Source organism: Tiliqua scincoides, chromosome 1 (genome assembly GCF_035046505.1).
Source record: "Tiliqua scincoides isolate rTilSci1 chromosome 1, rTilSci1.hap2, whole genome shotgun sequence".
NCBI classification, from domain to species: domain Eukaryota; kingdom Metazoa; phylum Chordata; class Lepidosauria; order Squamata; family Scincidae; genus Tiliqua; species Tiliqua scincoides.
The window spans coordinates 134,685,948-134,699,392 of record NC_089821.1 but is presented as its reverse complement, the minus strand read 5'-3'; the positions used below and the strand labels follow the sequence as shown (position 1 = coordinate 134,699,392).

The window sequence follows — 13,445 nt, the reverse complement described above, 5'->3', positions numbered from 1 at the left end:
CATGGCACAGTGGTTGAAAATGGCTGCTATAGACTATATATAATAGGTCAGTCTGGAAGCAAATCAACTTCTCAATTATGCAGTTCAATAAGCTGATACAGGAAGGTTGTCACCATATCAGTTATTTCAACAGATGAGGCCAAAATATGTTATTTTTTAGGTGACTCATCAGTAAATCCTCCTTTTGTCCTTAATATGGGGTCCAGATATCTTTGATGGATCTCAGTATAAAAGGGGCAATAAAGAACAGAGTGGATAGTGGTCTCAATACAACCCAACCCAACCCACAAGGGCTGTGGTTTTCAAACTCCCAGGGAGTTTGAAAGCCGTAAGTTCCTGTGGGGGCGGAGGGAGGAAGCAGGGGTGGGGGGAAGGCACTGGCGTGATCCCCAGGATCCACTTCTGGATCTGCTTCCAGTTTAGTGGAAGCGGAGCGTGATCACTCCACTTTCACTTGTAAAGCTTCGGGGAGCCCTGCGGACAGCTGTGCAGGGCTCCCCGCACCCCCGGGAGGCTGCAAGAGGCTCTGGTAAGTGTACCCAAGCCCCTGCAGCTCCCCTGAGTGGCACGATAATGGGTATCGTGCTGCTGCCGCCTCCTGGCTGCCCCCACCCCTTAAGGGGAAACAGGCCAGGGCCCACAGGCTGGGGCAACGTGACATCCCAGTCTGAAAAGCCCTGCACAAGGGCATTGCTGTCAGCATGGACTATCTTATGAAATTTTCCAAATAAAACAGCAGGCGGGAAAACATCAAATCTAGCGAGAAAGCTCTCCATTTTTTTGGTAACAGTGCAATGAATAAAGAGGTGAGGATACTGTACCATAAGCTATGAATCTCCAAGCTTAATGGGGAACATGGTCTATTTGCCATCCTATAAAAATCCTGCCTTTCAAAGTCCAGAAGTCTACATTTGATACACTGAAATGCCTCTTGGAATGGAAACAAGCCTAAGCATTCAAAGGACAACCTGATGGAATTAATTTTCTTTTCCAGGACAGCTGTAATCAGGGACTGATTGGGTTCGAGACACATCAGATCTAGCAAGCTTCAAGGGTCATAGTTATAATATAGGCACAATCAATATTTAATAGCCAGCAGCCAGGCCCTGGTTTCCAACAATGATTGGCCTGTTTAGATAGAGGGCCGCATAAGCAATTCAATTCTTTTTCAGTGTTAAGAAGTCTAGTCACTACTTGGGCAGCCCAATCCCACGCTTCCCGGTGCCACCGGTTACAGCCAAAATGGCCACCGCTGTATCCTTTGGGGACTGAGAAGCTGATGGAGGTCTCCTTGGGGGAAGGGAACATCTACCCCTTTGCCCTGAGTAAAGTCCTAGCCCCTTCAATAGAGTTTCTTGAGTCTGTGCCAGTTACATCGCTGGCACAGACTTGATAAGCCCTGTGTCAGACTTCTGAGCCTGACATGGGGGATAGGGTCTGGCTGGAGCCAGTCCCACCCTTGCATTCTACCCCACCTTCCGCCACCCTCCCCACATCCCCATGCTGCCTGGCACTCCCCTTTCTGCCACCAGCAACCAGGGCCTCTTAAGTAATGCTAATGGGGTAGTTTAGGCCTCCCTGCTGGCTCTCCTTACTCAGCAGGTGCTGTGAACATGTCTTGTGGCACATTTGCAACGCTCGGCGCTGGCTGAGCAAGCTGGCAGTGCTTTGCTGAGACCATTTGTGACTATCTGAATTACTTTTCCTTCTGTGTTTTAACTTGTATGGCTGTGCTTTAATAGGTAACAGAATGCTCTCTCTATTTTTTACTGTTCTTTCTCCAAATACATAGACTCATTTGTAGCTTTTACCCACATGTAGCTTTGCAAGCAGTCCAGGATATTAAACATCCCATATCAAGTTATTGGGATTTTAATTGTGAAGACTAATGTATTTTTATACAATGAGGTTTACTTTTGATCTCCAGAGGGCTATGTGGACATTCCGTCACCCTGACATTGTGCAACTGGGAGCACACTTCAGTCTCTCATCCTTCTTCTCACACTGCAAGTAGAAGTGAACATTTTCTAGGAGAACTAAGAAATTCTTTTATCTGATTGTTGGTTCTCCCTTGACCCTTCTTTCTGAATCCATGATCAGTTTTTGTTGTAAAGTATACTCTCTAATTTCATGGTCAAACTCCCTGCAAAATGGTGCTGAAATCTCATTGTGTTTGTTTGCAATATTTCTGTCTGGCTACAACTTGAAATTAAAGGTAGATTTTGCTTTGATTATAGGAAGCAGTTTGGTTCCTTTCCAATATCACTGCAGGAAATCAGCAACAAGTTCAAGCTGTAATAGATGCCGGACTTATCCCTATGATCATTCACCAACTAGCTAAGGTCAGTCAAATTGCCAGAGTTGCCTGTTTATCTCCATTTTGTTAAGCTGGCACAAGTTTACTATAAGTCTATAGATATTCTCTTGCTAATGCAAATGTTCTTTTATATTTCTCAGGGGGACTTTGGCACACAAAAGGAAGCTGCTTGGGCAATTAGCAATTTAACAATAAGTGGAAGAAAAGATCAGGTATGTGTATAGGTGTGGGTGTGTGAACTTTTTAATCAGTTGAAAATTTAGAGCCATTTATAAGGAAAGTATATAATTAGTGTCTCTTACTGCTATTTAGGTTGAGTACCTTGTACAGCAGAATGTAATCCCACCTTTCTGTAACTTGCTGTCAGTCAAAGATTCTCAAGTGGTGCAGGTGGTCCTAGACGGGCTGAAAAACATTCTAATAATGGCTGGTGATGAGGCAAGCACAATAGCAGAAATCATAGAAGAATGTGGAGGTAAGATTTTCTTTGGTAAAATGTAGAATGCATGGGATTTGAGTTTTTTTTCCAACAAAGCTTATACTTAATGGGCTATGCCAGTGGTACTTGTAGCTCAGCTGTCAGTTACTGAAAGGCATGCTGTCAGTATTAATATACTGCTAACCTCCTGTATCCCAACAGCATAGGCCGCCACAATGTAAGACTTAAGGACCAACTGCCTTCCTCCCCCCAATTATTTTTGCAGTCTGGGAGAGCTGAAACATCCTTGCAGTTACACCCACAAAATAGAATTGCAAACTGACATTATGGTTTTACACATCCAGAAAACCAAACATTGCTAACAATGAGTACTATGTTCAGTGGGGTTTTTAAGCATCTTTAGGATTAAAGCCTTAAAACAGTTTTATACAAGCAGTTCTTACTGTGTAATATTTGCATTTCTGTGGGCTCCACAAGGAATTTTTGGCCTACCCTAAAGCAAGTTTACCTGTAATTAACCCTTCCCCCCCCCCCCAAAAAAAAGGTTCCTTGTGAGGTTAGGCAATATATTAGATTGTGTTGGATTGCAGCCTGAGTCGAGACTGTAGCCAGGATGGGGTCAGTGACTGCCCTACCCCACCTAGGACTTGGGGGGGGGTGGTGGTGAAATCACTTTTAATCTATGTCATGACAATCTAAAAAATGTTATTGTTTCAAGAACAAGAATAATTGTGGTTAAAATCTGTGTAACTACACAACCCTGCAGAGCACTATTCACTCAGTTTTCTCTTGGTTCAAAGGATGGATTTTCCATTATCACAATCACACTTAATGCTTGCTTGCTTTAGAGAGCCTGGAAAACCCATCCATGTTGTTAACCATTATAATGGTGACTTGTGACTTGTACAAGGTGCTCCAAAGAGCTAAGAAGTAACTTGAAGTGATCTTTAAAAATATATCTCCTACCTTTACAAGCACCTTGCTATAGTCACACAGTGGCTAAAAGGATTGCACGCACACAGAACCCTGAAACACTCACAACCCTGCCCCACCAAAAAAGAAGTCACTTCTGTCAATCAATGTATCCATAGCACCAGTTTTCCCTCCTTCCCTTAAGCAATAATCTTCTTGTAGACAGGTATAGCAGGCAGTAGCACCTCCCTCTCTCTCTGCCCTGAGCCGGAAAACTGTATTACTCAACTTATCAGCAATAAATAAAAATACTATGTAGAGTTTAATTTGCTGGGCACTCATGTTATCAAAAGAGCCAGTTTTTATAGGGGAATCATTACACATGAAACATGTGACCTTAAAACTGGATAAACAAATCAGCATTCTAAAGATAATCCCCTTTCCTTAAAGAGGCTGAGAGAAATCTTCCAGCAGAGAGTAGCTTTATTAAGAAATAATACAAAATAGGTATTGAAAAGAATAGACAACTATTATAATGCTCTAACCAGAGTGTCCTATCGTGGTGAGTGTAGTGTAGTGCGACTGTGTTTGGTGTATCCAAAGAGATCAGAGAAAAAAATGGCTTGTAGGGAAGGATTCTTAATGGTCCCTGTTTTTCCATCCCCAGCTGCTAACTAAAGATGGGGGAAATGGGGCAGGGTGAGGTAAGTGAAGGAGTTCAAAGTGTAAGATATAGCTATCTTTCCAGTTGTCCATGAGCAGCAGTTCCTGTGAGCAGTGTATGGCCACATACACTGACACAGCACAAGTGACAACCAGTGTTTGGACATTCAGAAGAGTGACCATTTGCTAGTCAAACCTCCTTAGTATATAACGGGGGTCTCCAAACTTTTTGATATGAGGGCCACAACATATATTTTGCACATTTTCACAGGCCAAAAAATGTCAGTTTTATTAAATGAATAAATGAAATTTAAATACATGAATAAGTTTTACTTGGATCTTTTTTGTAATCAAAGAATGGTATGATTCAGAATAAAAGATGAATGTGACAATTACAAAGAAACAATGTTGTACTTAAACTGAGGAATAATATATAATGAATAAAAATGAAGGTTAGCCAGGCTGACACCACTTTGGCCATATGGAAAGGAGTGTGATGGACAGACCTGCTTATGTGTGGCTTATGTATGCTTAAAGCTGCTTATGTGTGGCAGAATGTTTTGAGATAAATGTGTAACTTGGGGTGTTTGTTTTTTATATGTCAATGGGTAACTTGGGTATGAATGAAGGAAAGACCTTTAAATCAAGCAGGATGTAGATAAACAGGGCTATCAGTGTCAGCTAAAATACAGATTAGCACTCTGGTGCCAGAGGATGTATAGCAACTTAAAAATGAGATTTACATAAATTAATGTAAAATACAAATATAAGCCAATGTTTTGGTAAAATACACAGAAGTTACTGGACTTGCATTCAGAAGAGCAAACAACCTGTAGATACAATGAAAAGATGCATGATAGGATTACCAAATTGCATTATCCTAGAGATACAAAGTGAGATTATCATTTTCCTTCCAGGATGTGTGACTAGGGAGGAGATGGGGTAGAGCAGTGGTTGCCAAACTCGCTACCGCTGTCTGTCAAAAAGTGGTCCCTGTTCAGTCCAGAGCTTACTGTTCCATCTCCATACCGCATGTATTCTCAGTAGATCTGGGCACCATAATGTTCTGGGCAGCTGCATCTGTTGCCTGATGTCCCAGAAAGCTGTGCAACAGGATGTCTGGCAGACAAAACTGCCCAGAGCGTCCTAGTGCCCAGATCTACTGAGAATACATGTGGCACGGAAGTGGAACAATAAGCTTCGCTCACGGAGTGGAGGGTCTTCCCAAACCCTGGATCAAGCCCACTGGTGGGAATTTGGAAAGCCCTTGGTACGAACAAGAGTCTGAAGCTTGACCAGAGTCTTTGGAAACATGGCCTGTATGTTAGAGTTCATCTTGTGCAGAGAGATTCTAGAACCATTCATATTGTATGCATGAAATAATGAAATATGAAATAATATTGCTTGAGATCATAGCAGCATAACCGGCAATAAAAACAAAATGAGGGGGATTTACTCATAGCACTTGGGCTTTATTTAGCCTAGGACCTCAAGTGCCCTGGAATTGCACACTTGCTGTATCATCTTTACATAATCTGTTATGTAAGCATATGTTGGTTTGGAAGAAATTGATTTCCCGTTCATGTATTTGAAGACCAACCCAGGCCTGGCTCTATTGGCACAGTGAAGTACTGCTCCCATTTTCCACTGCATCTATATGCTACTTTCCTTTGACAGTACATGCTGTGTGCTACTGCTTCTCTGTGACTCCCCATGATGAACAGAGCTTCTCACTAACCCAGTGTTTCTCAACCAGTAGTACAGGTACCACCAGTGGTACTTGAGGTGGTGTCTGGTGGTACTCACAGGACTACTGAACAGCTGCCACCTGGCAGCAAGACCAAGAACACATTGCCACAGTCAGCAGTAGGAAGCTCAGCTTAGTGGGCAGAGCTCCAAAGCATGCTTTTCCATCCTCAAAAAGGCCCTCTCATCTACCCTGAGCCTATTACTGGTGTTTGTTGTTTCGTATCTGGCCTCCCAGCCCAGAAGTAACTGGCAATTGTGTCGTCACCAGGTACTCCTGGTGGTACTTCGAATAGATGGGCCATGTGAAGTGGTATGACAGAGGACAAACTTTGAGAAACACTGCACTAACCACTTTCCTTCCCCCTGTTTGAGCACATAAGCCTGATAGCAGTGGTAGTGGTGCTGTTTTTATTACCCTGATTTTGAAAACAGAGAGAGAGAGAGAAGAAGGAAGTGTGGAGGAGTGGAGTGGAAAGCTAGACTAGACTAGACCATCTTCTGGATCCACACTTTCATCTGCTCCCCGCTCTCTGCTTTCTCAAAGCCAGGGAGATGAGAGTGGCATACAGGGGCAATACTGCAAGATTTGCAGAATTGCAGGCTGCAGGGAAAGTCTAACCATGGCTCCACCTGGAAGTGTGGCTTTCCTATCTTACTAGAAAATCTGTCTGACCCGTACCTGAGTCTAAGTGGGGTTCATATGCAACATGCAGATCTTCAAGTGTTTCACAAGCATCTGAAACTTCACTGTAGTAGATGGAAACGTGAGGATCCGGGCTTATAAAGAGGTCCAATGTGGATATCCAACAGTATAGTGATTATTTTTTTCTATATTATTTTTCAATAAAATCATTAACACAGCCTGTGTTATCTGTGGGGGTTGTGTTCTCCAAACTCTGCAGATGATGAAATCTGCAGACTTTGGCACCTGTAACCCTCTGGAGGCAATGGGAGCTGTGCTCCCATTGTTTCTGAAGGTTGTTCTGAGGCCTGTGGAAGCTGTGCACGGGCCTCCTTTGGAAACGCCTCAGAAGGTAACTTTGGTTTTTGGCAGGGGGCCGGAAGTGATATTTTAGGCTATTATAAGGCCTTCTGAGACCTGGGGAAGCTTCTCTGCTGCTGCTTCTCTTTATCCACTCACTACCCATTATGCATAATTTTATAATGCTTCTCATATTCCCCCTTTGTTGCCTTTTTTCTTAACTAAAAAGCCCAAAGCACTGCAACCTTTCCTTCTAGGAAAGATGCTTCATCCCCCTGATAGTTTTGGTTACCCTCTTAATGTACCTTTTCCAGCAGGTGTTGGGGGAAACACCTACTGTTATCACCAACCCTGTGTTCATTACATCTTGGTTCAATTTATATAGTTAAATGGAAAGTATCCATAGGATTATTTGACATAGGATTTCTGAAACATATTTTGAGGTTATTGGATTGCTTTAATCATAGTGATTGCTTTCTTTGTGATTTTAATATATCTGTGTTTTTGCACACTTAAATCATACATTTACATATTTGTAAATGAACACTCTTGAGTTTTGTGTGTATTTTACTAGTGTGATTTTTTTACTGCGTTCCTTTATAATGGTTCATTTAGCATCTTCTTTACTATATATTTCTGTCATAGCATCAATGACATTTAAAAATATAATACCAAAGTAAAAGTTACAAAGGGCAAAATAGCAAGAGACTTGTTAGACCATTGCTAGTCTCTTCAGAAGTTGACAGTATGAATTCCTGGCTTGACTACCTTCTCTTATGCCTTTCCTCAAGAAACACATGTAGAATGTATGCTCTGGGAAGGTGAGGGATTGTTCTCTTGAGCCATTGTTGGTCTGCCAGGTACCTGGTGAATGAATGTACCTCGGACTGTGACTATAGAACCTTAATCACATGAATATAGCTAAATATCTAAACTTCCATACTTTCCTTTTTTTTTTTTTTTTGGTTGCTAGTTTTCATAGGACTTGGAACTCTAATGCATCACACGGAAGCATCTTAAACAGGGGTAGATTTTAGAAGTGGTTAATTTAATTTTCTCATGATGTTTTCTCTTGCATCTCTTTGACCAGGGTTAGAGAAAATTGAAGCATTGCAGCAACATGAGAATGAAGACATTTATAAGCTAGCATTTGAAATAATAGATCAGTATTTCTCTGGTGATGATGTAAGTACCTCTGTGAAAATCTAAACAAATATAGCAGAAGTAAGTGGCTGTGTTCAAAGTGCTCTGTGCAAATGCTGCATGCCATCTGAACTAGAGACCTCAACAGTTGTAAGACCACGTCCTTTTCCTGCCCTTCTGGAGCATACTTGAATTTCCATTGTGTAACTTACAGTCTGGTATGCAGTGTAGCAAGCATTCTATACCACTGGTTAAAGAAAAAACATATTTGCAAGTTAAAACAGCAGCCATCAGCCATTTGTGAGGTTCCTTTAGGGTGTTTTTGGGGAGTGGGTCAGGTGCCCTCATAAATGCAAGCACACAGTTAGTAAGCAGCTCCACAAGTGAGATTTGTGGTGCTTCATAATACTATAGAACAAGTGCACAAACTTGCATATGCATGTATTGCCTCTTGAATTTGTGGGCATGAGTAGTAATGCTGGACTGTCTCACACCTGTGTGTACGTATTGCTGTTGTCTATGCTGTCTCCCATTCAAAGGCAGCAGTAATTGTGCTAGAGCAGTGGTTCCCAAACTGTGAGCCATGGCTTCCTGGGGAGCTGTGGAGACCAGCTGGGGGAGCTGTGGAATCCTCTCACGCCGCCTTATACAATGTATAGGATTGTAGCCCTAATGGGGAGCCATGGCCAGTGGCCCATTAGGTCACGGGAGCTACCATTCAAAAATATTTGGGAACCACTGGGCTAGAGGATCAACTCTGTAGTTAAATCATGTGCACTGTATAGTAAGCACCAAATAATACTATTAGTGTGAGGGGCAGCACATGCACAACAGCAAGGGGCATGCACGATTAATAAGGTTCCTTGTTTTTGCAACACCCTAGCCCAGCGGTTCCCAAACTTTTTTTGACTGGTGGCTCCCTTGACCTACTGAGCCATTGGCTGTGGCTCCCCATTAGGGAGCTGCATTGCCCTATACATTGCATAGGGCAGTAGGTTTTTGCAAGAATTTCACAGCTTCCTGACTGGTTTCCATGGCTTCCCAGGGAGCTACGGCTCAGTTTGGGAACCACTGCCCTAGCCCTAGCTATGTTGAATAGGGTGACTATGCAATTTATTGTCCAAACTGGGACACTTTTGAGAGTGAAAGGAAATGTTAACAGAGGTCTGACTGAGTAAAGCACCGAAGCTTCTGCAAATCCCACTCTTCCCTTGTGTAGCTCTAGATTGATTGAGGAGTTGGTGCCCTGCGGAAGATGTATGGGACATAATAGTGCCAGTCAGACAAACAGAGGGAGAATGACAAAAGGTGCACAGCCATCAGCCAGCTTAGGCTGCCCAAAAGAGGGTGCAGCCTCCCTGATGGCCACTCAGACCGACAAGTATCCTTCCACTTTGCAGGCTACACTAGAGAGAGCACTTTTTCTCTCTGCCTCAACTGACACCTCTGCCTTCCTTGAGCAATGAAAAATCCGGAACAAATGCTAAACTGGATGGGATGCCAGGAGAGCAGGCAGAAACCAGGACTTTCCTGGGCAAACTGGGACTTATGGTCACTCTGCATATAAGGCAAGACAATATAGGTGGGATCTTGGTATCCACTGATCCAACATCCATCAGCATCACCACTGATACTAGGGTTCACCTTTAAATGCCTTGTAACAAAGAAAAAAAGCACCAAAATCTTTCCCTACCTTTGCACTATTAAACTGCACCAATTGCAAGTTTCTCGGGTTTAAAGATGACTTTGAAGACCCACTTTGGGATTTTTTGCTCCTCCATTGTTGCCCCAGAATGCACCAGCATAGATGCTATACCACATTCAGCCACTAGATAGGGTGAATAATGGAATAATTTCCATTCCAGAACCCCAGTAGATACCGCGGTCCTACCTGTATTCAGTAGAAAGGACAATTTTGTTAGACTGCTTCTTGCTTAAAACCTTTGCCTCCATCTTTTCTGTACTACTTCCCAAACTGGTCTCTTTAAAGATTTTTTTTCCTAAATAGCATGTAAAACCATATGCTTTTGCAAAACCAGAAAAAATATCACTGTAGCTGTCCCAATGCTACAACATGATTTCAAGAATTTTTTTTACATATTAATTTGAGGAATTGGTATATCTCTTGCATTCAAATCTTGCTGAGGTTGAACACAGTACTTGGTGTGTAAGCGGGCTTACTTGTGTCCTTATAAACTGAAAAAAATGGATTTACTGTGATATGCATTTTTTGCCTTCATAGATTGATGAAGACCCCAGCCTAATTCCTGAAACAACACAAGGAGGTACTTACAACTTTGATCCAACAGCCAATCTTCAAACAAAAGAGTTTAATTTTTAAGTCGAGTACAATGCAGCTTGTCTATCCCACACAAATAAGATATACCACCCAGACGGCTACTGTTGAAAAAAGGCTCCAAGCATATGCCTCTTTGTTTGATGCTTCTAAAGCAAGTCATATATCGGTCACTTTGCAGTTGCCAAAAGTAACTATCACATGAACTGTAAATGCATATGCATGATCTCATAAACTGTTTAGAATTTTTTTTTAACAGTCCCTGCTACCTTCTCTCTTCTGTTTTTGCTTTTTCTCCTGGTGCCACATGCTGACAACCGCAGTCTACAATTTTAGGAGTATCCCTTTGTGGTGGCACATCGGATTTTCACAGAAAAGTAGCTTTCTTTGGAAATAGTGTGCTGTGAATCAAGACTCTTTAGTATGATGCTTAAATTTTGGAAGACTTTTGAGAGGCCCAGTTTATTTTTTGAGCCTCCACCATTGTCCTCTACAAACATATTTTCGTATATTTAATGTGGAAAAATAAGAAAATACAAGTCAAATTATTTTCATTGGTGAAACTGAAATAAAAGAAACTTCTTAAAGAACTTGGTAATTGATTACAGTTTAAAAACAGACTATCAGTAATTGTGTTCATTACTGCCTTAGAAGCTTGGGTTTGAAGAATGAACTTTAGATTTGGACTAGTAAAATGTGGCCATTATACTTAATTTTTGAGAACAGCAAGCTGTACTTGACCACTCTTCAGCCTGTGCGTTCCTGCTGTTTTGAAGCAATGAAATGCTGTGCATGGTATTTTACCTGAGCTACAACCTGTTATGGACTTGAACTTTGTTTTAAGCTGAAAGCAAGAGTCCCACATCGGAGAAACAAAGCTATCTCAAATGAGCATTGGTTGTTAAGAATCTTGCTTTCGTGTTTTAGTAGTCAATATGTTTTTGGTTTAAATTTTATAATTGAATAATGTTGATTTATATTGGTTTAAACTGTGGAGCTTTCATGTTTACTGTAATTTAGTCTTAAACTATTTTTTACTTACCAGTGCTTATTATGTGGTTGACAAAAAACTAGCAACTATTTTAGAAGCATCATAAAAGCTTCATTCTTGGAGTATTGGAAGAATAATAGAAAATTTAGCCTATAAACCTATTCACATAGTTAAAGATACATACTAGTTGTGTGAGGCTTTGTGGAAGCTACTGCTAAGCATAATGTGCAGCTCACACTGAATAATTTACATAAGCTGGTAACATGGGAGATAATTAATAGTGGGGAAACTGTCCAGCCTTACTATTTTCAGAGGATTTGGGAGTGGAAATGGAAGTTAAACTATGTAAGCTGTCACACAAATTGGTATTGTTGCTGTTCACTGGATGTACTTTCCCAATGCCTTTGATGTGAAGGGGTACAAAAACGTAAAACTAATGTACTTATTGGGTGTGGGTTGTATTTACTGTGATGAAGATAAGGACAGATGCCATCAGAGCTTTGTTGATCAGCTGTTTTTCCACTGATGAGCAAGACATTGCAGGTGTTCATTCATTTAAATATATCTGCCAAGGTGGAGCCACTTTAAAGAGCGAGTTGTATCTTAAAAGGATACAAGTATGTGTGTTTAAACTGCAAGATTTTTACTTGCTAGATAATGCATTTTAATATAGTGGTTTGGCCTCTATTTATAGGTTTTATAAATTTTAAAATCAATTTCTCTTTAAGGTGGCTCAGACTTTTCAACTCTTGTGCACATAAAATTGAGTTGAAGTTCATTGTGCCTTTTTTCTTTACTCAGACATCAAGTTAATTTGCTTACTGTGCCCTATACCTACATTGTAGTCGAAAATCCTGAACTGTGTTGTGTTTGCTAAAAACTAGATTATACAAAATCAGGAGCAGATTTGGTCACAGTTTTTGGAATTTTAGAGCACGGCATCCAGTTGATGTGAACAAATCTTCCTCCTTTTAAATATTATGGCTGTGTTCTCTGTCTTAGAGATTACATGCAACATTTAGGTTTACAATTTTCCACTACTATGACAGCTGAGATTTTCTTGCACTCTCTGCAAAATAGAGACGAACATAGGAACATTGATTTAAAGCAGTAATGTGTGTTTTTTGTCTATCAGCTCTTGATTTAGGATTACCATTTCACAGTTAATAAAGAAGCAAAGATTTGGACCCAAAGATCCTGCTATGCAAGCAGAAAACACTTTCAGTTGTGTGGGTTGCTGATTATACTCATATGGGGGGTGGGAGGTTTTCTTCCAGTTTTGCAGTGGAGTGGGATCTTTGGATCCAAGCCAAAAGTATATTGCTGCACTTTTAAGTTTTCAGAACAGTGTTTTAAAAACTGCATTTTTATTTTTTAAATTCTCAGTTAATAGATGAAATTGTTCTTTCAAAAGAGGCATCTAAATGTGTTCCTAATTTTCTATATGGGCTTAGGTTTTATAACCAATAAAAAGCTGCTATCAAATATAAAAATGTAAGACCTTACTTTGAAAACAGTAAAGCTGCTTAATCTTCAGGGGGTTGTAGGGTTATTATCTTTTGATCCTTTTTTTGCTAAAAGATATCCACCAGTTGTATGTCTTCTGAGCATTAAACTATTACCCTCCTCCCAAAGTTAACATTTTAGTTATCTTCCATTTTGAATGTTCGTATAGGAAGCTTCATATTTTCCATTCAAATTGATGATCAGTACAAGAATGTCTCCCATCTTTGTCTGATGCCTTGTTTCTGTCATGAGTGCTATTTGAAGGATACATAGTATGAATCGGGTTTTTTCTTTTTTCTTTTAAACAACATTCTAAAATCTGAAATTCTTATGAGGATTGTCAAATTATTTAAGCTTCAGCTTTGGCTCTACTGTAAGATGAGAATGGAAGATCCATTCTGATCATAACTACTACTTAACTGATCATTACTACTACTCATAACTACT

General features: G+C 40.7%; 1 protein-coding gene across 2 annotated transcripts in view; it reads left to right on the top strand.

Annotated features, from left to right (window-relative positions):
* The window catches only part of KPNA3 (karyopherin subunit alpha 3), a 49,107-nt gene extending 36,122 nt beyond the window's left edge, over positions 1-12,985 (top strand). For both annotated transcript variants that reach the window (XM_066634228.1, XM_066634141.1), the window contains exons 13-17: positions 2,238-2,342; positions 2,458-2,529; positions 2,630-2,792; positions 8,153-8,247; positions 10,448-12,985. In XM_066634228.1, coding sequence (XP_066490325.1) covers positions 2,238-2,342; positions 2,458-2,529; positions 2,630-2,792; positions 8,153-8,247; positions 10,448-10,546 — 534 coding nt within the window. In that variant the 3' untranslated portion in view covers positions 10,547-12,985. The remainder of the gene's footprint in view (positions 1-2,237; positions 2,343-2,457; positions 2,530-2,629; positions 2,793-8,152; positions 8,248-10,447) is intronic.
* The last annotated feature ends 460 nt before the right edge of the window (positions 12,986-13,445 follow it).